The following is a 24,877-nucleotide window of genomic DNA, read 5'->3' on the forward strand; positions in this document are numbered from 1 at the left end:
AATTATTGGGCCACAGTGTGGTGGGGCGCAGGGGCCGGATGATTGAACCAAGGCCCCCTGGATGCCACCTGAACAGTTGTGCTGTGTGGTTTGAGATATGGTGAGCCTCATGGTTTCTTACTCTTGTTTTGCTTTGCAGCTGGAATGCTCCCATCTAAACAACCCATCCCTACTAGCAATTGTGCTGCAGGTAATCCTTTAGGGGTAACGGCAGTTTTGGAATTGGACAGACGTGAGGTTGCACTCTTAGCTCTCCCACTTAGCAAGATGCTCCACCTGTCAATTGACAACATGATCTATCCTGCAATATCCTAAGAAATCACATGTGTTCAAAGAACAAAGAACATACAACCATTTCTGCAGAAGGGATGCAGCAGAGACGACTGACTGCCTACACAATTTCTCCTTTCCCAACAGAAACTTCTCTATTTTTTTTTAGTCAGAGTCTCACTCTGTCACCCAGTCTGGATTACAATGATGCAATCTTGGCTCACTGCAACCTCCACCTCCCAGGTTCAAGAAATTCTCCTGTCTCAGCCTTCAGAGTAGCTGGGACTACAGGCACATGCCACCACACCTGGCTAATTTTTGTATTTTTAGTAGAGGCGGGGTTTCACCATATTGGTCAGGCTGCTCTCAAACTCCTAACTTCAGGTGATCCACCCTCCTCGGCCTCCCAAAGGGCTAGGATTACAGGTGTGAGCCACCATGCCCATGCCCAACTGAAACTTTTTGCTGGGAAGTGCAATGTGCCCAGTTGAAACACAGCACTTCTCAGGGTCCCCTGTGAATAGAGGTGGTCCCATGACTAACTTCTGGACAATTAGATGTACAGATGTCCCTCTAATCCAAGGTTGCACTTTCCATGGTTATATGGTTTGGCTGTGTCCCCATCCAAATCTCATCTTGAATTGTAGTTCCCTTAATCCCCATGTGTCATGGGAGGGACCAGGTGGAGATAACTCAATCGTGGGGACAGTTTCCCCCAACCCGTTCTCATGATAGTGAGTTAGTTCTCACAACATCTGATGGTTTTATAACGGGGCTCACCAACTTCGTGGTGCTCTCATTCTTCTTCCTACCACCACGTGAAGAAGGACATGTTTGCTTCTTCTGCCATGGCCTCCTCAGCCATGCAGAACTGTGAGTCAATTAAACCTCTTTCCTTAATAAATTACCCAGTATTGGGTATTTCTTCATAGCTGTATGAGGACAAACTAATACACACGGTTTCGGTTATCCATGGTCAACTGCGGTCCAAAAATAATGTGTAAGTTTTAAATTGTGCACCCTTCTGAGTAGTGTGATGAAATCCCCCCCAGTCCCATCCGGGGTGTGAATCATCCCTTTGTCCAGCAGGTCCATGCTGCAGAGCCTCCCTGTCAGTTTAGTCACTTAATAGCCATATCGGTTATCAGACTGACTGCCATGGTACTGCAGTGCTTATGTGTAAGTAATCCGAATTTACTCAATAATGCCCCTGGCTGGGCGCAGTGGCTCAATGCCTGTAATCCCAGCACTTTCGCAGGCTGAGGCGGGCAGATCACTTGACGTCAGGAGTTTGAGACTAGCCTGGCCAACATGGTGAAATCTCGTCTCTACTAAAAATACAAAAACTAGCTGGGTGTGGCGCATGCCTGTAATCCCAGCTACTTGGGAGGGTGAGGCAAGAGAATCACGTGAACCCAGGAGGCAGATATTGCAGTGAGTCGAGATTCCATCACTGCACTCCAGCCTCAAAGACACAGCTAAACTCTGTCTCAAAAAAAAAAAAAAAAAAAAAAAGTAATAAAAAAAACGCCTCTAGGCCGGGTGCAGTGGCTGACGCCTGTAATCCCAGCACTTTGGGAGGCCGAGGTGGGTGGATCACGAGGTCAGGAGATCAAGACCATTCTGGCTAACGTGGTGAAACCCCATCTCTACTAAAAATACAAAAAATTAGCCGGGCCTGGTGGCGGGCACCTGTAGTCCCAGCTACTCGAGAGAGGCTGAGGCAGGAGAATGGCGTGAACCCGGGAGGCGGAGCTAGCAGTGAGCCGAGGTAGCGCCATTGCAGTCCGGCCTGGGCGAAAGAGCGACACTCCGTCTCAAAAAAAAAAAAAAAAAAAAGGCCTCTAATGTGGAGAAGTAGTGATACTGGCATATTGTTATAATTGTTCTATTTTATTATTATAAATTACTGCTATTAATCTATTATGCCAAATTTATAAATCAAACTTTATCATAGGTATGTATGTACAGAAAAAAAACAGGATATGTAGGATTCAATCCTATCTGTGGTTTAAGGCATCCATTGGGGGGGGTCTTAGAATGTGTGCCTGAAGATAAGGGAGTAGTGCTGATTCAGCGCCCATATGCTCCCTTGCCCTACTTCCCTTCCTTGGTCTCACTGACTGAAATATAGAAATAATGGCTGGAGCTCCAGCAGCCACCTTGGACCATGAGGCCAACTTAAGAATGAAAGGCTTGTATGAATACGGTAAGATTTTTTAAATTTTTAAGTAAAAGCAGGTATCTGGGATATTAAACTCATGAAGCTGCCATACCAGCCCTGAACAGCCTACCTCTAAATTTCTATTATGACAGAGAAAAAGAAAACGTCTATTTAGGCTGCTATTATTCATGTTTTTTTCTTTAGTTCCTGCCTCCTGCAGGAGGCTTAGGAAATAAGGAATTTTATACTTGAAGAAATTTTGGGCTGGGCGCAGTGGCTCATACCTGTAATCCCAACACTTGGGGAGGTCGAGGTGGGCAGATCACCTGAGCTCAGGAGTTTGAGACCGGCCTGGCCAACATTGGTGAAACCCTGTCTCTACTAAAAATACAAAAATTAGCCGACTGTGGTGGTGCGCACCTGTTAACTCAGGAAGCTGAGGCAGAGGAATCACTTGAACTGGGAGGTAGAGGCTGCAGTAAGCCAAGATTGTGCCACTGCACTCCAGCCCGGGTGACAGAGCAAGACTCTGTCTCAAAAAAAGAAGAAAGAAATTTTAATAATGAAGTTGTCTTTATAGCGATAGGTTTTGTTTCCTTTTTGAATTGACAGGTGGAAAAATAAAACTAAGGAAAAATGTGCATTCCACAAAAAAGTGCATTTTGTTAAAGTGAGCCAAAAAACAATTTAGGTATTCGAAACTGACAAAAACAAATCTACATGCTTCAAAAGCACCACACTGGGGACATGGTGAGATAAAACGAGGCTTTAGGTAACACTGGTGTATAATGTGCAGCAGGGCTTGTCCTGAACACTAAGACCTCACCCCTTACCTGGACGAAGAAGTAGATGAGGCCGAGGGGCGGGATGATGATTGCGGCGATGGGCGTGGCCAGCAGGATAACAATGCAGGCACCGATGACGTTGAACAGGGAGCCCATGAACATCTTGATGACCTCCGGGATCATGGAGTCCACTGTGTCCAGCTCCTTGGAGAAGCGGTTCACCAGGTTCCCACTGGGGGTCCGCTCAAAGAAGCTCATGGGTGATCGCAGGATGCTGTGCAGCAGGTCCACATGCAGATAGCGGGAAGCCAAGATCCCCCCAATGGACACGGCCATGGAGTAGCCAAACACGGCGATCCCTGCAGACACTCAGAGTTAAACTCCACAATGCAGAGAGGGAGCTGACCAGGCACTGCAGGGAGGAGCGGCCATGTGGACAAGGCAGGCCTGGACTCCCAACTTCTAATAATAATAATAATGATGAGCCAGGCATGGTGGCTCACACCTGTAATCCCAGCACTTTGGGAGGCCAAGGCAGGTGGATCACTTGAGGTCAGGAGATCGAGACCAGCCTGGCCAACACAGTGAAACTCCATCTCTACTAAAAATATAAAAATTAGCCAGGTGTGGTGACGGGCACCTGTAATCCCAGCTACTCGGGAGGCTGAGGCAAGGCAATCGCTTGAATCCGGGAGGTGGAGGTTGCAGTGAGCCAAGACTGCGTCACTCCACTCAAACAATGGGCGACAGAGTGAGACTCCATCTCAAAAAAAAATAATAATGATGATGATGATGGTGGCAGCTATTATTCAGAGGGTACTTCCTATGTGCTAAGCACTGTGCTGGGTTTTACATGTAACTAATTTTTATGATGACTCTGAATAACTTCTATTACTACCCAATTTACAGATAAGAAAACTGAAGTCCACATAGGTGAATGCCTTTGCCCTTAGTATACTGTGCCTATCAGAAGCAGAACTGGGATTTTAATCCAGACAGCCTGCTCTTAATCCACATGCCATATTCTTCTAGACCACGGGTCCCCAACCCCGGGGCCACAGATTGGCAGCAGTTCATGACCTGTTAGGAACCAGGCCCCACAGCAGGAGGTGAGTGGTGGTCTGCCTCCTGTGAGCTCAGTGGTGGCATTAGGTCCTCCTAGTAGCACGAACCCTATTGTGAACCGTGCATGCAAGGGACCTAGATTGTGCGCTTTTTATGATAATCTAACTAATGCCTGATGATCTAAGGTGGAACAGTTTCATCCCGAAATCACCCCCCACCGTTTCCATGAAACCAGTCCCTGGTGCCAAAAAGGCTGGGGATCGCCGCTTTACAACAGTGCCATCTGAAATAATTTTCTGAAATGATGGAAATGATGGCTACCGAGCACTTGAAACATGTCTAGTCTAATCGAATAAATCTTTATTTTTCTTTTGAGATGGGGTCTCTCTCATCCTGTCACCCAGGGTGGAGTGTAGGGCTGTGATCACGGCTCGCTGCAGCCTCGACCTCCTGGGCTCAAGCAATCCTCCCACCTCAGCCTCCTGAGTAGCAGGGATTACAGGCATGCGCCACCATGCCCAGCGAATTTTTGTATTTTGTGTAGAAACAGGGTTTTGCCATGTTGTCCAGGCTGGTCTTGAACCCCTGGACTAAGCGATCCACCCGCCTTGGCCTCCCAAAGTGTTGGGGTTACAGGCGTGAGCTACTGTGCTCGATGTTTATTTAATTTTAACAATTGAAATTAAATAGCCACCTGTGTCTTGTGACTACCACACCAGACAGCACAGCTCTGAAACAGACACTGTTGCTGTGTGAGTTCAGGTAATACCACACCCTCTCTGTTCTCTACCTTCCCTCAATTATAATTTGTAGGCCACAGTCCTTTCCCCTAATGGCAAGGAAAGGGGAGGGTGGGGATTGAGAGACTCAAGGAATCCATGTGTGCTCTGCTACCGGTGGGTTTTCCCAGAGCCACCTCCTGGAGATCCTGAGACATTGGTGGTTCTCTCAAACAACCCACAGGAGGGCACTGTGTGTTCCAGAGCAGCAACTTCCTAGGAAGAGAGAGGCTTCCATATCGGCCTCTTTAATCGGGAAGACACCCAATAGGCAGGGGCTCAAGTAACAGGCTCTGGAGCCAGTGCTGCCAAATCCCATCTCTGCCACTTACCAGCTATGGGACCTCCTACTGGTCACTGAATCTCTCAGTTTCCTCATCTGGAAAATGGCACAATGACGCTGACCTTGGAGCACTGTGGAATGTGAAGTCCCCACCTGGCAATGTGCCTGGCATACAGAAGTGCTCAAATATGTCAAGACTATCCATTTACTGTGCACATATCATACGGACCATACATGTGTATTTGCAAACATGGCTCACATACTGCATAGCGCAGTGGATAACAGCGTGAGCTCCTGAGCCAGACTGCCTTGTTCAATGCCAATGCTGCCATGTATTAGCTGTGTGACTTTTGGCAACTCACTCAACCTCTCTGGGCCTCAATTTCTGTATCTCCAAAATGAGGGAAAAATTAACTCCTACCTCACAGGACTGCTGCAAGGATAACATAAGTTAAAACACGTGGAAGTGTTTAGAACAAATCCAAGCACCAAGTAAATGCTCCATAAATGCCAACTGTTATTATCAACGCTGCTGCATTTGAGGACTCCCACAGGACCACACAGAACAGTATAGAGCAGGGTTTTTTTTGTTTGTTTGTTTTATTTTTTGAGACAGGGTCTTGCTCTGTCACCCAGGCTGGAATGCAGTGGTGCAATCATAGGTCTAACTGCAGGCTCAAACTCCTGGGCTCAAGCAATCTTGTGACCTCAGCTGCCCAAGTAGCTGAGACCACAAGCACATACCACCACGTGCACCTGTAGTTTATTTTATTTATCTATTTTTTCTAGAAACAGGGTCTCACTATGTTGCCCAGGCTGTTCTCGAACATCTGGCCTCAAGAAATCCTCTGACTTCAGCCTCCCAAAGTGTGGGATTACAGGTGTGAGCCACCATGCCTGGCCAACAGCAGGGTTTCTCAATCTTGTGACAACCAAAAGCATCTCCAGATATTGTCAAACATCCCTGAAGGACAACAATGCCCATAATTGGGAATTACTAGTATGAGCCAATTTCCGCCCTCACTCAGCAAGCAAAAGTCCGCAAAGGAGACCTCATAGAAGCTCTGTCACCGTGACAAAGCAAACAGGGTCAAGGGGGTCCTCCCAACCCTCAGTGCTTCCAGACACCTCTGTTCTCAACTGTCCTCATCTGTAAAATGGGCACACTGGAGCACTCCTCCCGTCTACCACCAAGGCCCATATGAACAAAGCACTCAAACACCTACTCTACAAATATCTGAGTGTCTACTAGCTGACAGCTACCATTCCTCTGGGTTTGGCTTGGTTTGGGGTCCCACAAAACCCCGAGGACTCTAAGAATCCATTTCTATAATTAGACAAAGCCACAACAGGGGCCCAAATCAGGCAGGGTGGGAGACAGTGGCACCAACCTTGTGAAATGCCCAGGGCTCCATAGACGCTCAGCCGGACTTTCGTGTGCTCCTGGGTCCCGTTGACGATGGGGTCATCAGTCCAGAGGCTGAGCCAATAGTTGGAAGCCAGCGCAGATACATGGTTACACATGAAAAGGAAGATGCTGAGAAAGGAGATGAAGAGTCCGATGGCCTTCATGTAGTCCCAGTACACGGAAAGCTTGACCTGGAGACCACGGGAGATAAGGCAGCTTAGCACGTGCACGCACCCAGCCCCAGCCCCACAAGGTCGGGGGCTTCACCGGCACTGCGCCACCCAGCTGCCTGCCTTTGCGCCTATGTAGAACACCCCTCCCCTTTAGCTATTTGACAAAGTCAGCAGTAAACAAAGTCGAGGGCCAGGCGCCGTGGCTCACACCTGTAATCCCAACATTTTGGGAGGCTGAGGTGGGCAGATCAACTGAGGTAGAGAGTTCGAGACCAGCCTGGCCACTATGGCAAAACCCCACCTCTACTAAAAATATAAAGCTAGCCAGGTGTGGTGGTCGGCACCTGTAATCCCAGCTAATTGGAAGTCTGAGGCAGGAGAATTCCTCGAACCCAGGAGGCAGAGGTTGCAGCAGTGAGCCAAGATTGCCCTACTGCACTCCAGCCTGGGCGATGGAGCGACACTCTGTCTCAAAAAAAAAAAAGACAAACTCAGGGTCTCTGCCCTCATGCATGGAGCTTCCAGTCGCGTGGTGAGATAGGCTCCCATAAAATCGTCCCAGATAATTGCATCATCACAGAGAAGGGCTGTAAACGGCACACAATTCCACGTGAGTATAAAATCGGACATCCTGACCTAATGCAGTCTAGAGAGGCACTGGGGGGGGTTTTCTTCGAGGAAGTGACATTAAAGAGTTAAACCAAGGCCAGACACAGTGGCTCACGCCTGTGATCCCAGCACTTCGGTAGGCCAAGGTGGGTGGATTACCTGAGGTCAGGAGTTCGAGACCAGCCTGACCAACATGGCGAAACCCCTTCTCTACTAAAATACAAAAATTAGCTGGGCATGGTGGTGTGCACATGTAATCTCAGCTACTGGGGAGGCTGAGGCAAGAGAATTGCTTGAACCCAGGAGGCGGAGGTTACAGTGAGCCAAGAATGCACCACTGCACTCCAGCCTGGGCGACAGAGTGAGACTGTCTCTAAAAAATAAAAAAAAATAAAGAGTGCTGGGCATCATGGCTCACACGCCTGTAATCCCAGCACTTTGAGGGGCTGCGGCCAGTGGATCACCTGAGGTCAGGAATCCGAGACCAGCCTGGCCAACATGATGAAATCTCATCTCTACAAAAAATACAAAAATTAGTCAGGCGTGGGGGCACATGCCTGTAGGCTGAGGCACAAGAGTCGCCTGAAGCCGGGAGGCCAAAATTACTGCACACCAGCCTGGGTGACAGAGGGAGACACTGCCTCCAGGGGGAAGAAAAAAAAAAAAAAAAAAGGAGTTAAACCAGCTGAAAATGGAAAAAAGGTGGCAGAACCAGCATGTGCAAAGGCCCCGAGGTAGGAGGGAACACAGTGCATCTGGGGAACTGAGAGAAGGCACTGGCAGCTGCAGCCAGGAGATCATGGGGCAGCAAGGAACAAGAGGCTGGAAAAACTGGTCGCAGTCAGACCACACATGGCATGGGAGACTTGGGTCAGGATTCCAACTTTTAGCCAAGACTGACAGAAAGCAGAAGCCACCTATGAGTTTTAAGCAACGTGTGACATGGTGCCTGGCAACCAAGGCCAAATGTCACCCCCACACCACAATTGGGCCAGCCTCCCCCAACTCTTTTCACTCTGAGCACAGAATACCATCTCACCCATCTTCCCAGTGCCCAGTTCGCCCCAAGAGGTGAGGGTTGGAGTTTCTTTCCCTCCTATATTCCCTGTGGAGCCCAGCATGGGGCTAAACAAATGTGTCTACCCACCTGACATGAGAGAGAGGGCAATCTGCTTTAGGCCAGCCCCCACCTAAACCACCTGGCTTGGTTTCAAGAAATTCCAGGGATCTTTACCCGTGTCTGTGCTCATTGTCATTTCAAGCTTTTCATGCTGAATTCTGGGTCATAAAAATCATCTGGACTGGGTGCGGTGGCTCACACCTATAATGCCAGCACTTTGGGAGGCCAAGGCAGGACAATCACTTGAGCCCAGGAGTTTGAGACCAGCCTGGGAAACACAGTAAGACCCTGTCTCTACAAAAAATTTTAAAATTAGCTAGGTGTGGTGGTCCACACCTATAGTCCCAGCTACTCAGGAAGCTGAGCTTGGAGGATCTTTTGAACCCAGAAGCTTAAGGCTGCAGTGAAGGTTGGTTACACCACTGCACTCCAGCCTGAGTGACACAGTGAGGCCCTGCCCCTCACCAGAAAAAAAAAAAAAAATCATCTGACCCTACGGTCTAGCTGAAAGGTAACAGGTGAAAGATAACAGGTCTGACGTGTAACTGATTGCTTCCTTTTGAGTTTTCAAGTCTCCATTCTGGAAAATGAAATATGTGGGTGAGGAGACAGGTCATAATTAAGAATGTGTTTATTTCACCACTTGGCATTGTCATGCAGCCAAGCTGCCTGCAGTCCCTGAAATTAGCCTGCAGCGTTCAGGAACCTCGTTCTCATGAGTAGTGGAATGTGGTGGGCTTAGGGGTCAGAAATGACAAGTGTGCGGCCAGGTGTGATGGCTCACATCTGTAATCCCAGTACTTTGGGAGGCGGGCCAGTCACTTGAGCCCAGGAGTTCAAGACCAGCCTGGGCAACAGGGTGAAACCTCATCTCTACAAAAAAATAAAAAAAATTAGTCAAGCGTGGTGGTGCACACATGTAGTCCCAGCTACTTGGAAGGCTGAGGTGGGAGAATCACTTGAATCTGGGAGGTGGAGGCTGCAGTTAGCCATGACTAGGCCACTGCACTCCATCCTGGGTGACAGAGTCAGACCTTGTCTCAGAAAAAAAAAAAAAGAAAACACATTAAAAAAAAAAAAAAAAAAAAAAAAGGCCGGGTGCGGTGGCTCATGCCTGTAATCCCAGCACCAGCACTTTGGGAGGCTGAGGCAGGTGGATCACAAGGTCAGGAGTTTGAGACCAGCCTGGACAACATAGCAGCCCCGTCTCTACCAAAAATACAAAAATTAGCTGGGCGTGGTGGCGCAGGCCTGTAGTCCCAGCTACTCGGGAAGCTGAGGCAGGACAATCGCTTGAACCTGGGAGGCGGAGGTTGCGGTGAGCTCAGATTGCGCCACAGCACTTCAGCTTGGGCAACACAGCAGGACTTCGTCTCAAAAAAACAAAAAACAAACAAACAAAAAAAATGATGAGCGTGTTGTGCCTGGCTCCACTCTTGGTCCAACTTTGACAAGTTACAAGCCCCCTGGCTTTGGTGTTCCTTGAATATAAAATTGGAGTTAAATGAGGATTAAATGGGCCTGGCATCTCTGGCCCTTCCTTCCCATGTCCTGTGATTTGGGGTAACTTCTCTGGCTTCCTGGAGGGTCACTAAGGGTAAGGCAAGAGGACACCAGAGTCACCTCTGCCCCTTGTTACAGTCCAGACTGTGATGACAAGTTAAGGAAGAAGCCAGGAACAGACAGTTCTGGGAAGCTCTGGACACATCCAGGCGGATCTAAGAGAAAGTGCCCCAGTCTCACTCCCCTGCTACCACCTTTCATGGTTTTTTTTTTTGTTTTTCTTTATCTGCATGATTATTTTTTACCTACTTTAAAAATTCCATTCCCTACTTTTTTTTTTTTTTTTTTTAAATAACCACATTTATTTTTAAAAATAAACTTTGGATCACCACCATAAATGGAGAATTATTAACACTTGCCCAAAATAGACAATCTTTAAAAACAATAAAACAGGAGCTCAAAACCCGGTCTCCTTGTTACAAAGAGAGGCTAGCAGTTGTTAGGTACTGAAGGCAGGGTAGGACCCAACTGGGACTTTCTCAGGGACGTAATCATTAGGACCAAATGAGAAATGAAAAACAGGCAGGGCGCGGTGCTCACGCCTGTAATCCCAGCACTTTGGGAGGCCGAGGTGGGTGGATCACCTGAGGTCAGGAGTTCAAGACCAGCCTGGCCAACATGGTGAAACCCTGTCTCTACTAAAAACACAAAAATTAGCTGGGCGAGGTAGCGAGTTTCTATAATCCCAGCTACACAGGAGGCTGAGGCAGGAAAACTGCTTGAACCCAGGAGGCAGAGGTTGTAGTGAGCCAAGATCGCACCACTGCACTCCAGCCTTGACAACAGAGTGAGACTCCATCTCAAAAAATAAAAATAAAAAAAAGAATTGAAACAAACATTCATCTGTCATTTAACGTGTCTGTGCACAACCGGACACCATCACATGCACAGCTGAACCCCACACTGCAGGAAGCCCTGATTTAAAGCATCCAGCTCACCTCTAGCGACTGAGACCCCCTGCGCTGCTCAGGCAGTCAGTAGAGCAGAGACTACAAGTACTAACCCTGGAGTCTGCCAGGGTTCAAATCCCAGTTCTACCGCTGACCAGCGGTGACCTTGGGTAAGTCACTTAGCCTCTCTGGCCTCAGTTTCTGGTGCTGTAAATAGTACCTTCAGAGGCGTGTTGTGATGGACAGGTGAGTTAACATAGACAAGGCACTTTGCACAGTGCCCAGTGCACAGTGGGCGCTCTATAAACTCCAGCCACTATCATCATTTAAGGAGCGAATCTCACCTGCCCTGTCTGCGCCTTGTCAGCCTCCATCAGCTTCCAGGTCTCCTCCTTCTTGGCCCCAGCTTTCTGCAGTTCTGCGGTGCTGTTGTGCTGCCTGCTGATGTCCCCGCTATAGGAGGAGGAGCTGCTGAGCTGTCTGGAGAAGCAAAACACAAGGGTGTCAACCGCACGGATGCCTTGGGCAGGGTCGGAGGGCTCCCTGCTGGGACTGCTATTGTGGGTCTGAACCATGGCATAAGAGATGGAGTGTTTCCACATGCACACATGTAAACATATATATGAATATGTGCACATGTGCACCCCACCCCACCATGTCATTCCCCAGGGTTATAGATCAATTAGAATTGATCCCCCCCAAAAAAAAGCCAATAAAAGATAAAACAGGGCACATCATAGATCATTTTTCAAACATGAAAAAGATTCAAAATGTAACACATGATGAAAAACATAGGGCAAAGTACCCAGCTAGTTCAATTTTCTTGTTTTACAGATGTGGTGGGTGTTGGGGTGGGATCTTGCCCTGACTGCTCCTTCGTGCAAGCGTGTTACTCAGAAAGCATTATTTGGCCAGGTGCAGTGGCTCACACCTGTAATCCCAGCACTTTGGGAGGCCGAGGCGGGAGGATCACTTGAGGCCAGGAGTTCAAGACTAGCCTGGCCAACATGGTGAAACCCCGTCTCTACTAAAAACACAAAAATTAGCTAGGCATGGTACCGTGTGCCTGCAGTCCCAACTACTCGGGAGGCTGAGGCAGAAGAATCACTTGAATCCCAGAGGCAGAAGTTGCAGTGAGCCGTGATTGTACCACTACACTCCAGCCTCAGCAACAGAGTAAGACCCTGTCTCAGGAAAAAAAAAAAAAAAAAAAAAAGCACTTTTTGCACATCAGTGGTCATCAGCTTTATGCAGACCCCCAGAGATGATCACAGATTGTGTTGCCCACAGTTTTGTGTTCAGTGGCTGACATCGCGCCACTGCACACTGCACTCCAGCCTGGGTGACAGAGGGAGACTCATGTCCAAAAAAAAAAAAAAAAGAAAGAAAGAAAAGAAATTATAGAGGCCATGCAAAACACAGCTGTGACTCACTGCCGTGGAAATGTCTACACTTTGCTCTACCTACTTATCTCCTGCACAAGATTACAAGCTAACTGAGGCCAGGAGCCCCATGTGACTTATCTCTGTCATCCCTGCACCCCCAGAACTGTGTCCCCTGAAAACACTTCCTGAAGGTCGAATAAACCTCCACCACCTCTCCTCTTTGAACTAGGGCCTGGGGGTGGGTAACCTTTCCTTACCCATGAGATCTGTGCAAAGGTCTTTAGTGAAGGCCTAGTGAGGTGGAAGTGGCCCTCAAATCCGAAAGCAAGAGTGAGTTTTCAGGGAGTGACAGAGGGAAGAATCAGAACCAACTCTGGACAGAATCTAGAATTCAGATGGGGAGCTGGGGCTTCCTGCTTCATAACCTAGGAGTTCACAAATCCACACACCTCGACAGAAAATCTTACATCCTTCTACACTCATGCACTGTCTGGAGTCTCCCACTAGAATTTAGGCTGTGTAAGATTGAGAGGGGACAGTGTGCTGGCAGCCCTCGCAGCCCTCGCTCACTCTCGGCGCCTCCTCGACCTTGGCACCCACTCTGGCCGCGCTTGAGGAGCCCTTCAGCACGCCGCTGCACCATGGGAGCACCTTTCTGGGCTGGCCAAGGCCGGAGCTGACTCCCTCAGCTTGCGGGGAGGTGTGGAGGGAGAGGCGCGGGTGGGAACCGGGGCTGCACACGGTGCTTGCAGGCCAGCGGTAGTTTCGAGTGGGTGTGGGCTCGGTGGGCCCCACACTCAGAGCGGCTGGCCGGCCCCGCGGGCCCCAGGCAGTGAGGGGCTTAGCACCTGGGCCAGCAGCTGCTATGCTCGATTTCTTGCTGGGCCGTAGCTGCCTCCCCGTGGGGCAGGGCTCGGGACCTGCAGCCTGCCATGCCTGAGCTTCCCCACCTCCCCGCCTTGGGCTCCTGCGCAGCCCGAGCCTCCCCAACGAGTGCCACCCCCTGCTCCACAGCACCCAGTCCCATCAACCGCCCAAGGGCTGAGGAGTGCGGGTGCATGGTGCAGGACTGGCAGGCAGCTCCACCTGTGGCTCCAGTGTGGGATCCACTGGGTGAAGCCAGCTGGACTCCTGAGTCTGGTGCAGACTTGGAGAACCTTTATGTCTAGCTAAGGGATTGTAAATACACCAATCAGCACTCTGTATCTAGCTCAAGGTTTGTAAACACACCAATCAGCACCCTGTGTCTAGCTCAGGGTTTGTGAATGCACCAATCGACACTCTGTATCTAGCTAATCTAGTGGGGATGTGGAGAACTTTTGTATCTAGCTCAGGGATTGTAAACGCACCAATCAGCACCCTGTCAAAACGGACCAATCAGCTCTCTATAAAAACAGACCAATCGGCTCTCTGTAAAATGGACCAATCAGCAGGATGTGGGTGGGTCCAGATAAGAGAATAAAAGCAGGCTGCCAGAGCCAGCAGTGGCAACCTGCTGGGGTCGCCTTCCACTCTGTGGAAGCTTTATTGTTTCACTCTTTGCAATAAATCTTGCTGCTGGTCACTCTTTGGGTCCACATTGCCTTTATGAGCTGTAACACTCACCGTGAAGGTCTGCAGCTTCACTCCTGAAGCCAGCAAGACCATGAACCCAGCAGGAGGAACAAACAACTCCAGACACACCGCCTTAAGAGCTGTAATACTCACCGCGAAGGTCTGCAGCTTCACTCCTGAAGCCAGCGAGACTACGAACCCACCAGAAGGAAGAAACTCCGAACACATCCGAACAGTACAAGGAACAAACTCCAGACATGCCGCCTTTAAGAACTGTAACACTCACCGTGAGGGTCTGCGGCTTCATTCTTGAAGTCAGTGAAACCAAGAACCCACCAATTCCGGACACAAGATAACAATGGCAAAAGCGACATCTACCAAGTGTTTGTCTGTTCCAGGCACAGTGCTAGGCCACATTGTCTTTGCTCTCTCCTGACCCCTATAGCAACTGCAGGTCCGTGGATCCTTTCTCAAATCTCCATGGTCAGATATGTTTAGGCTCTGAGTTTGTCGATTTTTCTTGTTGTTTGCTGTTTTCTGCTGTTGTTTTTTTGTTTTGTTTTGTTTTTGTTTTTTGAGACGGAGTCTCGCTCTCTCGTCCAGGCTGGAGTGCCATGGCGCAATCTCGGCTCACTGCAACCTCCACCTCCTGGGTTCAAGCGATTCTCGTGCCTCAGCCTCCCGAGTAGCTGGGACTACAGGCGCCTGCCACCATGCCTGGCTAATTTTTTTATCTTTAGTAGAGACAGGGTTTCATCATGTTGGCCAGGCTGGTCTTCAACTCCTGTCCTCAGGTGATCCGCCCACCTCAGTCTCCCAAAGTGCTGGGATTAAGGCGTGAGCCACTATGCCTGGCTGACTTAGCCAGTTTTTTAAAAGCTAGTATGGTTAATATACTGCAGATGCTATAAATCCCCAGGGATCTAAGGAAGCTCTCTATAATCAAACACAAGCATACTTCCTTTTTTGTAGAGATGGGGTCTTGCTATGTTACCCACTGTGGTCTGAAACTCCTGGCCTCAAGCGATCCTCCTGCCTCAACCTCCCAAAGTGCTGAGATTACAAGCATGAGCCACCACACCTGGCCTTGAGACAGTTTTAAATCGAATGCTGCTTCACAAAGCCTGAACATTCCAGGCCCCGCCAAGAGACCTGAGCAAAGACCCACACCATGTAGGGAACGTGAGTGTCAGAAGCATCAACAGATGATTAAATCATGAGGCCTGTGTGAGTTGTGCCACCTGGCAAGAAGAGTGCCACATTCCTTCTTTGGGCCTCTGTACTCTGAAAAGCAAGGTCCTTGGAGGATTTGGGAGGGAAGGTAGAAAGCCCAGGCCTTCCAGGACCCCAAGGGGCTGAGGCCATTTTTTGTCCCTCCTCTTGTCTTCCCACTGGCAGGACAGGGTCCTCGGGTTGGGGCCTCCCTCCCCGCCCTTACCTCTGCAGTTGCTTCCCTGCACTGTCCGTCACCAGCATGCCATTCTCCATTTGCTTTGCTTCCTTCCCTGGACCGCTGATGCCCGTGACCCCTGGCAGAAGAGAGACAAAGGGGGCAAGTGGGGTTACATGAGCCAGATGCTAAAAACCAAGGGCAAGAAAAACCGGCCACTTCAGGGAGGAGACTGCAGAGCACCTGGCCGCCAGGATGATCAGAAAGTAGGAGACCTGCTCTGCAGAGACCATGAACAGGCTGTCTGGTTGTGGGGTGGGTGCTATCTGGAGCTCAGTCCCTTGGCGTAGGGACAGTGCTTTGCAACTGTGTAAAGGGCTCCATCCGCTGAGGGCACTGGGCCTGAGCCAGCATCCTGCGCCAGCAGCAATGGGTAAAACCCAGCCCAGAAAACAGTAGCTCTGCTGTGTTAAGCTCACTTCCTAGGACCAGGATGCAAGGAACTGCATAAGGGAAAGGGCATAGCCCCGTGATTCCCAACCATTGAAAGAGGTGATATTCAAAATAGATAACCAATTTGACAAGGGCATCAGCCAACAGGCAGAGGCCCGGAGACCCCTGTAGTGCCAGGAGTTAACCCTTCAGTTCCTAGACCACAGAGAGGTCCCAAGAGTTCAAGGTAAAAGGCACCTGGGGCAGTGGCTGTTTCCACAGTAATAAAGTATTTCAACATTTGAACAACTGGGGAACCGAGTTCTGTCAACAACCAGGTGAGCTTCAAAGTGGACCCTTCCCTGATTGAGTCTTCAGATAAGACCCCAGCCCTGGCAGATGCCTTGGTTGCAGACTTAGGAAGGACACTGATAAAGACACCAAGGGACACAGCAACTGGATATCTGCCCTGATCCCAGGAAGAATCCACCCAGCATCAACAATAATCACCGGAACATAAACAATGACAATGACAGCCAACATTTCTCAAGTGCACTCGGGCACCGTGTGTCGTGTCAAAACAGATCATATCTCTTTCCCGGCTCACAATAACTCAGTGATGGTGATGACTACTGCCCCCACTCTGCACTGACTGCCTCATTCTTTGGTGCCAGGAGAGAAAGCAGCACAATGTAAGGCACCACAGGGCTGACCCCAGAAAAGGTGGGAGAGGACCCAGGACAGAAGTTACAAAAGGGATAAATATGCAGCCAGCAGCACGGTCAGGGTGACCCTGGGAACATGCTCGGGTGACATGAATAAAAGCAGAGCTCAAAAATGCAAAATCTTGCAGAAACAGCCACAGGGAGACAAAGACACACCTGGAAGGGAAGAGGGGGCTGCAGATCATTCCTGGACTCAGGGAGGCACTCCATGCCAGGGATTCTCAGTCTTGGTTGTAAATGAGTCACAGGGGGCTTTATAAATGAGCAGGTGGCAGTCGCGCATGGTGGCTCACACCTGTAATCCCCAGCACTTTCGAGGCCGAGGCGGGCAGATCGCTTGAGGCCAGGAGTTCGAGACCAGCCTGGCCAACATGGAAAAACCCCATTTCTATTCTAAAAATACAAAAATTAGCTGGGCGTGGTGGTGCGTGCCTGTAATCCCAGCTACTCGGGAGGCTGAGGCTCTAGAATCGCTTGAACCCGGGAGGCGGAGGTTGCAGTGGGCTGAGATCATGCTACTACACTCCAGCCTGGGTGACAGGGCGAGACTCTGTCTCAAAAAAAATAAAAATAAAAAAAATCTAAAAAACACGAATAAAAGAAAAAAAAATTAAAATTAAAAAATGAGCAGGTGCCCTCGTGTCCAGCCCAGTCCCTGCTGTGACTCTCAATTAGAGCATGCTCCGGTAACTGTGATGTATGGGAAGTGTTCTCTCACTTCCTGGCTGTGTGCCTTGGGGAAAAGATAAACCTCTCTGAGCCTCATCTTCCACATCTGCAAAACAGGAACAGCAGCAGACCCAACCTTCATTCACAAGAGGGTGAAACAAGATCGCACGCAGTGCCTGGCACAGCGAGTGTTCAGTGATGGCAACCCCTGTGTTGCTTATTACTAAATACATTTTTAAACACGTTCTACAGAGAATTCTAGGCACAGCCAGGAACTGAGAACCTCTGTTTTAAACGTGCCCTTTAATGTCAACATCTGTTTTGTCTAAACTAACACTAAATTAAAAAACAAATAAACAAAACACAAATAGCCACATCACCCAGGAAGGAAGAGTGATACCAAGCAGGACTTCCCATGCAGCCAGTCCTCACACACATGCGTGACACTGGGAACCAGCCATGCCCTTAACCATCTTTCTCTGTGCAGGGGTGAGAATGTTCCAGAACACTCCCAGGGACCCCCCGTCTGGAGGCTGCATGCCGCGGAGAGCCCCCCGTCTCCTACCAGCAGCCTCAGGCCGCCCTCCTATAAGCCTCAGCCTTCACTTCTCCTGTTCCTCACTGAGCGCAGCCACCACGGTCAGTTGGGAGCTTCTGCAAGCATGCAGTGCTTGCTAAGGCTGCCTCACCCTCGCAACCCACCGATTAGCCCACAGGCTGAACTGGGCAGCTGGAAAATTCCACTCTGCATGGAGGAGGACCGAGCGCCTAAGAGAAGGAATCTGAACATCGGTTAGTCCACCATCCTGTCAGCCTTTTTTTTTTTCTTGTCTTGAGACAAGGTCTTCTCTGTCGCCCAGGCTGGATTGCAGTGGTGCGATCTTGGCTCACTGCAACCTCTGCCTCTTGGGTTCAATCGATCCTCCCACCTCAGCCTCCCAGGAAGCTGGGATTAGAGGCATGCACCACTGTGCCTGGCTAATTCTTTTGTATTTCTAGTAGAGACGGGGTTTCACCATGTTGGCCAGGCTGGTCTCAAACCCCTGACCTCAGGTGATCCACCCACCTCGGCCTCCCAGAGTGCTGGGATTATAGGTGTGAGCCACTGCACCTGGCCCCTGTTGGCTTTTTGAAGGGATCATCTCTCCCTCTTCCTACAGCCTTGGTGGGCCTGTCAATCAGGGTGCCTCAGATTCCCCCAGCCAAGGTGGGCACTGTCTGAGGTCACCCCATAAAAGCCCCTCTCCCAGGATTTGAACCGTCGTCAGTGGTCTACAAAGAACAAGGACAGTTCAAGTTCACCTGTCCTAAAAGAGTCTAGTCTCTCAGAGTTCCCATTTCCTGAGTCCCACTTGCTCGGTTCTGCCTTTGATTCATGAGTTACCTGGTATCCTTCCAGGAAACACCCTCTGTTTGTTTAAGAATGGCCAGATTCAGCTTCTGCTGCTTACAAAAAAGCCCTTGGCTGGGACCCTAAGCCACATACTGCAAAACGCAGGAGGGATGGGTCCAGTCTGGCCACTGGAATTCCACTAGGCAACATCCCTCTTCAGGGTCCCCACCACCACATGCTGCAGTTCCCCAACAGGCACTGATCACCCTGCATTGTCTGGGCCCATGTGTGTCTTGACTGTGCCCCAGGATGCATGGGTGGCAGCTCACAATCAAACTGTTGCCATTTACTGTCCATCCACTGTGTGCCAGGCACTTCATAAGCTTGGTCCCCTCGAGGCATGCTGGTCACGGTAACGTGACGCATGAAACAGTAAAGCTTACCCAAGGTCATCAGTGACAACAAAGGGATCTGCGGACTCAGGCTGTATCCCCCAGTGCCAGCCTCAAAGCCAGACACACAGTAGGTACCCAGTAAATGTGTGTCTGGGTACCCAGCTAAATGAACCAATGAACAACCGGAGGGGTGAAAACACAGACATCTGACGGCACCTCCCCAGACATGCAGCGACAGTCTCGGCCTGTCTCTGGCCTCATTCTATGAGCTGAGCCAACTCCAACCCGGGCAGTACTGACCTGCTTCCTCCTCATCCATCACTCTGCTGCCTGGGAATTCAGAAGACCCAAGATATTGTTAAGAAGCAAAGCAAAACTCCTGCCCTAAGCCCCTATCTAAATAAAGGAGTGAAGGGACTGTCTTCTCTAAAGGCGGAGGGGCAAGAATGGCTGAAGGGTCTGCTCCATTTGTGCCTCAGTTTCCCCATCCCACACGTGCTGGGTGGATCTGGGACAAGCACACTGCCCAAGACCAACCCCTTTCTCCAAAGTCATAACTGTGTTGGGTTTTTGTTTGTTTGTGACAGAGTTTCACTCTTCAGCCCAGGCTGGAGGGAAGTGGCGTGATCTTAGCTCACTGCAACCTCTGCCACCCAGGTTCAAGCGATTCTCCAGCCTCAGCCTCCCAAATAGCTGGGATTACAGGTGCCCGCCACCACACCTGGCTAATTTTTGTATTTTTAGTAGAGACGGGGTTTTGCCATGTTGGCCAGGCTGGTCTCAAACTCCTGACCTCAGGTGATACACCTGCCTTGGCTTCCCAAAGTGCTAGGATTACAGGCGTGAGTCACCATGCCTGGCCAAAGTCGTAACTGTGTTTAACCATAAATAGAGCTAAACAAATAAGGCAGACCAACCTTCAGTCTTCAGGCTTGTTTTTACGCAGGAGAGGAAAAGAAATAAAGTTTACAGTAGGCAGGCCAGGCATGACACTGGGAGGTGGCATAGGCATCAGCTCCAGCCCCTTTGAGAACAGACACTGCTCCTGAGAGGGGCTGGCCCCACGCAGAGCCAGATGCACATTTACCCAAGAGGAGAAGAGAAGGTGACTTAGCCCAGATATCACCCTGGACCCTCCCAGGCTGGGATGGGGGCTCCTTCTCTGGGATTTCTCAGGCCCTCAAGCAGCCCTCCATCACTGCATTTAGCACTATGATACCCTTAATTGTTTGGTGTTTGTCTCTCCCATCAGACTGTGAGCTCTCAAGGGCATGAAGTGGGTCTTATCCATCACTGTATTACCAGCACCTTGCACAGCAGGTGGCCAAGTGCAGTTACACAGGATGCGCACTGCACAACTCAAGGTGGGGGGCACCATTCCACACAGAGGCTCACGTACCAGGTGGCATTGTGGCACACAGCAGGCACTCTGTACACACCCGACAGACAGATAGGCAGACTGACAAGTGTATAGTCAAGTCAAGAAGGAGAGCTGACTTCCCATTGCCAGAGGGGCCCCTTTCATAGGCAGGACTGATAAAGCTGGTTTCTAAAGCAGACCTGAGAGAGGGGTGAAATCCACTTCTATTTTCTCCTAGTCTGAGATATTTATGCTGCTGTGTAAACATCCAAAGCCCTCCGGCCTATCCACTGCTCATGCAGGACATGCCTTGAACAGCCAAGGCGCGATTCATTCACTCACTTATTTAACACATTTACTGAGTGTCTACTGTGAGTCAGGCTCTTTTCTTAGTCCTGGAGGTGGAGAGACAACCAAAAAGCCCTCAGAGCAGCCGGGCACGATGGCTCATGCCTGTAATCCCAGCACTTTGGGAGGGCTGAGGCGGGTGGATCACTTGAGGTCCAGAGTTCGAGACCAGCCTGACCAATGTGGCAAAACTCCATCTCTACTAAAAATACAAAAATTAGCCGGGTGTGGCGGCAGGCATCCGTAATCCCAGCTACTTGGGAGGTTGCGGCAGGAGAATCACTTGAACCCGGGAGGCGGAGGTTGCAGTGAGCCGAGATCGCACTATTGCACTCCAGCCTGGGTGACAGAGTGAGACTCCCAAAACAAACAAAACAAAACAAACAAAAAACAAACAAAAAAATCCTCAGATCTTAAATTCCAAAGGAAGAGATCAACAATAAACGAACAAGTAGATCCATAATTTACTCCAGGCAGCACTAAGTGCCACAAAGAAATTGAAGCAGGGAAGAAGAGGGAAATGAAGGCTGGGGGCCAGGGTGGAGAATGCTATAAAGTAGCAAGAATTCTTTCTCTTTTTTTAAAGCAAACACAGGAAACTTGTAATTCAATGACTGTCACCTGAGTTCATGCAACCAGCAGGTGTTGGGTTTTGGATGCTGTCAAGCCACGTGCTGTTTCTACCCTTGACCTGTGTTAAGTGCTGCCCCGGGTCTGTGTATTCCGCTGCCAGCCCTCTCACTGTTTATTCTACCAACATTGCCTTTACTCAAGAAGGTTCTGGAACTCTGCTTGGGCAAGGTCCAGCAGGCCAGCCTCCCTGGAGGGAAGAATTCAACTCACAGCTTTATAGTCAACGCCTCATTTTTGACCAAAAACGGCATTCACTGGCTGCCTCACCGACCTCCTCCTCCAGCCTCAGCACAGAAAGCTCTTCATCCTCAAAAGAGGAAGAAATCCGGCCTCTGAGGACAGCCAGAAGGAATGTAGGGGTCTGTCTGATGAACTCTCTCGGCAGCTGCTCTGTGCTGACAACCAATTTGTGTAACTTGGGGAGGTGCTTATGGCCCATTGTTAAGAAATCAAAAGGTGGCAGGAGATGAGCAAACTGTAAGACATGCTCTCAATCTTGTCAAGGGAAAAGGCCTAGGAAGGAAGGACAGGTGAAAAAGATGCCAAAACTAACAGCAGCTCCCCTTCTGGGCGGTGAGGGCAGAAAGATGTTCTTTTTCGGGACTTTTTTTTTTGGAGACAGTCTCGCTCTGTTACCCAGGCTAGAGTGCAGTGGCACAATCTTGGCTCACTGCAAGCTCTGCCCCCCGGGTTCACGCTATTCTCCTGCCTCAGCCTCCTGACATTTTTGTGTTTTTAGTAGAGATGGGGTTTCACCATGTTGGCCAGGCTGGTCTCGAACTTCTGACCTCAGGTGATCCGCCTACCTTGGCCTCCCAAAGTCCTGGCATTACAGATATGAGCCACCTTTTTTCCTGATTCTTTGTACTCTTCTGTAGTTTGCAAATGTCTACGATGAGCACATGTTGCTTTTGTAATCATTAAGAAAAACTCGGTAAATACTTAAGAGGGAAAAATATTTGCCATGAGGTTAACAGATGGTTCAACCAAGGTTTTGAAAAATGGCCACAGGCCAGGTGCCGTGACTCATGCTTGTAATCCCAGCATTTGCATTTTGGGAGGTCAAGATGGGAGGATCGCTTGAGCCCAGGAGTTCGAGACCAGCCTGGGCAACAAAGTGATATCCCATCTCTACAAAAAAAACATAAAAATATATAAATAAAATTTTTTAAAACAGAAAAATGGCCACATTGTTGGAATAAAGATCTTTCTCCCAAGAGGACAAGGGAAGAATTCAGCAGTGTGAAGTCGGAGCACACGGGGTTTCTTGCTCATGGTGCTTTCGATGTCCTAGCTAGGGGATTCCCTGTCACGGGGGGCAGGGTAAGGGGGAGTTAGTCTTAAGTGCCGTAGGATGTTTAGCGACATCGCTGGCCTCTACCCTGGTTGCCTGCCAGGGGCAAACCCCACTCCAGTTGTGACATCCAAACATGTCTCCAAACATTGCCAATTGTCCCCAGGGTGGGGGCAATTTGCCCCCGATAGAAAACCACTGCACTAGGTATTAGGTTCCTAAGAAAGAAACCAGAGTCATGATGTGTTTTACCTTCCAGGTATGAAGGTTAATGAACCATTTTTTAAAATCCCTTAAAAATTTGTTCCCCTAAGGGGCTTGAGGCAATCTGTAAAAATGGTTCACTATTCACTTGATCCAGAAACCACCACAGAATCATGCAGATCAAGAGGTTCAAATCTTCGTGTTCACCTTAAGAACATTTGTGAGGCTGGGCTGGGGGCTCATGCCTGTAATCCCAACACTTTGGGAGGCTGAGGTGGGAGGATCCCTTGAGGCTGGAAGTTTGAGACCAGCCTGGTCAACATGGTGAAACCCTGTCTCTACTAAAAATACAAAAATTAGCCAGGCGTGGTGGCAGATGCCTGTAACTCCAGTCACTCGAGAGGCTGAGGCACAAGAATTTCTTGAACCCGGGAGGCGGAGGTTGCACTGAGCCAAGATTGTGCCACTACCCTCCAGCCTGGGCAACAGAGTGAGATTCTGTATCAAAAAAAAAAAAAAAAAAAAAAAAAAAAAGGCCAGGCGCAGTGGCTCACGCCTGTAATCCCAGCACTTTGGGAGGCCGAGGTGGGCGGATCATGAAGTCAAGAGATCGAGACCATCCTGACTAACACGGTGAAACCCCGTCTCTACTAAAAATACAAAAAAAATTAGCCAGGCGTGGTGATGGACACCTGTAGTCCCAGCTACTCGGGAGGCTGAGGCAGGAGAATGGTGTGAACCCAGGAGGCGGAGCTTGCAGTGAGCCGAGATCACGCCACTGCACTCCAGCCTGGGTGACAGAGCGAGACTCCGTCTCAAAAAAAAAAAAACAACACACAAAAAACCAAGAACACTCCTGAAAGTGCGCAGGTACGCACATACAAAAGGCCACGAAGCATCAGAAAGATGCCACTTTACAGAAACAACATGTACCATTCTGACATTATAATGGTGGAGTTGGCAGATGTGCCCAGGCCAAGAAGTGCGGCTGGCCACAGGGTCAGCGGCCCAAAAAGAGCACTGAATTTCTGCTGCACATGCTTAAAAATACAGAGAGTCACGCTGAGCTTAAGGGTTTAGATGCAGATTCTCTGGTCCTTGAGCATATCCAACTGAACAAAACACCTAAGATGCGCTGCCGGACCTACAGAGCTCAGGGTCGGTCGGATTAACCCATAGGTGAGCTCACCCTGCCACATCCGGATGATCCTGCCTGAAAGGGAACAAATTGTTCCTAAACCGGAAGGGGAGGCTGCACAGAAGAAAAATATATCCCAGAAGAAATTGAAGAAACAAAAGCTTATGGCATGGGAATAAATTAGGAATAAAAGGAATGCCATTAAAAGTTAAAAAAAAAAAAAAAAAAAAGGAGAGAGAGAAACAGTAAAAAAGATATATTTCTTAGAAATCAGTAAACTGAATATCCCAGGAGAGAGGTCGGTATCGCCCCATTCACAAGCCTGGTTCCTGCCCATCCCCCCTCAAGGAGCCTCCCAAACCAAATACCAACACCTTCAGCCTGGGTGTTCTAAAAAAAAAAAAGAGCTGATTAATCCAACAGGGAAAAAAGTTCCCCTTTAGGAAGAGCCAAAAATGTGGTTTAAACAAACCCAAGGTCATTGGTGCTTCGAGTTGGCTAAGGCTGGGCAAGACCAGACCCTGATGTCAAGACTTTATAGCCAAGGCCCCTCCAGAGCAATGGAAAAGGGTGGGTGGTGGGAGAGGGGGGTGCCCCAGTTTGATATAAGACCCACTGCCAAGGACTTCTATGTAACCTCAAAGGCAGGAGGTGGGGAGGTCAAACTGGGGAAATGAACACACGAGGTGCCAGGGTGGTGGGCGGCATTTGCATCACCAAATGAAGTGCTGATGTGTACAAAAATCATAAAGCATTTGGCAGCCTTCCATGTTCTGTATACACTGCTTGGATACTGTAGCAGCTGGGAAAGGAAGTGGGGGTGCGGTACCTATCTGGGGCCAAGAGAGTTTAAGGACATTTTTTGCTCACCTGGATGGAAGGGTAGAGAGACAGACCTCACGCTGGGC

At 49.5% G+C, this 24,877-nt stretch overlaps 1 protein-coding gene and 1 pseudogene across 12 annotated transcripts in view; one reads left to right on the forward strand and one right to left on the reverse strand.

Annotated features, from left to right (window-relative positions):
* Nucleotides 1-24,877, reverse strand: part of ABCC1 (ATP binding cassette subfamily C member 1 (ABCC1 blood group)) — a 192,781-nt gene that overhangs the window by 24,902 nt on the left and 143,002 nt on the right. For all 12 annotated transcript variants that reach the window (XM_063654345.1, XM_054455379.2, XM_054455381.2 and 9 more), the window contains 4 exons: nt 15,487-15,577; nt 11,454-11,589; nt 6,738-6,945; nt 3,268-3,578 (listed from right to left, as the gene is read on the reverse strand). In XM_063654345.1, the coding sequence (XP_063510415.1) occupies nt 3,268-3,578; nt 6,738-6,945; nt 11,454-11,589; nt 15,487-15,577 (746 nt within the window). The remainder of the gene's footprint in view (nt 1-3,267; nt 3,579-6,737; nt 6,946-11,453; nt 11,590-15,486; nt 15,578-24,877) is intronic.
* LOC129016223 (large ribosomal subunit protein uL22-like) lies at nt 22,964-24,148 on the forward strand (annotated as a pseudogene).

Source organism: Pongo pygmaeus, chromosome 18, assembly GCF_028885625.2.
Source record: "Pongo pygmaeus isolate AG05252 chromosome 18, NHGRI_mPonPyg2-v2.0_pri, whole genome shotgun sequence".
Lineage (NCBI taxonomy): Eukaryota > Metazoa > Chordata > Mammalia > Primates > Hominidae > Pongo > Pongo pygmaeus.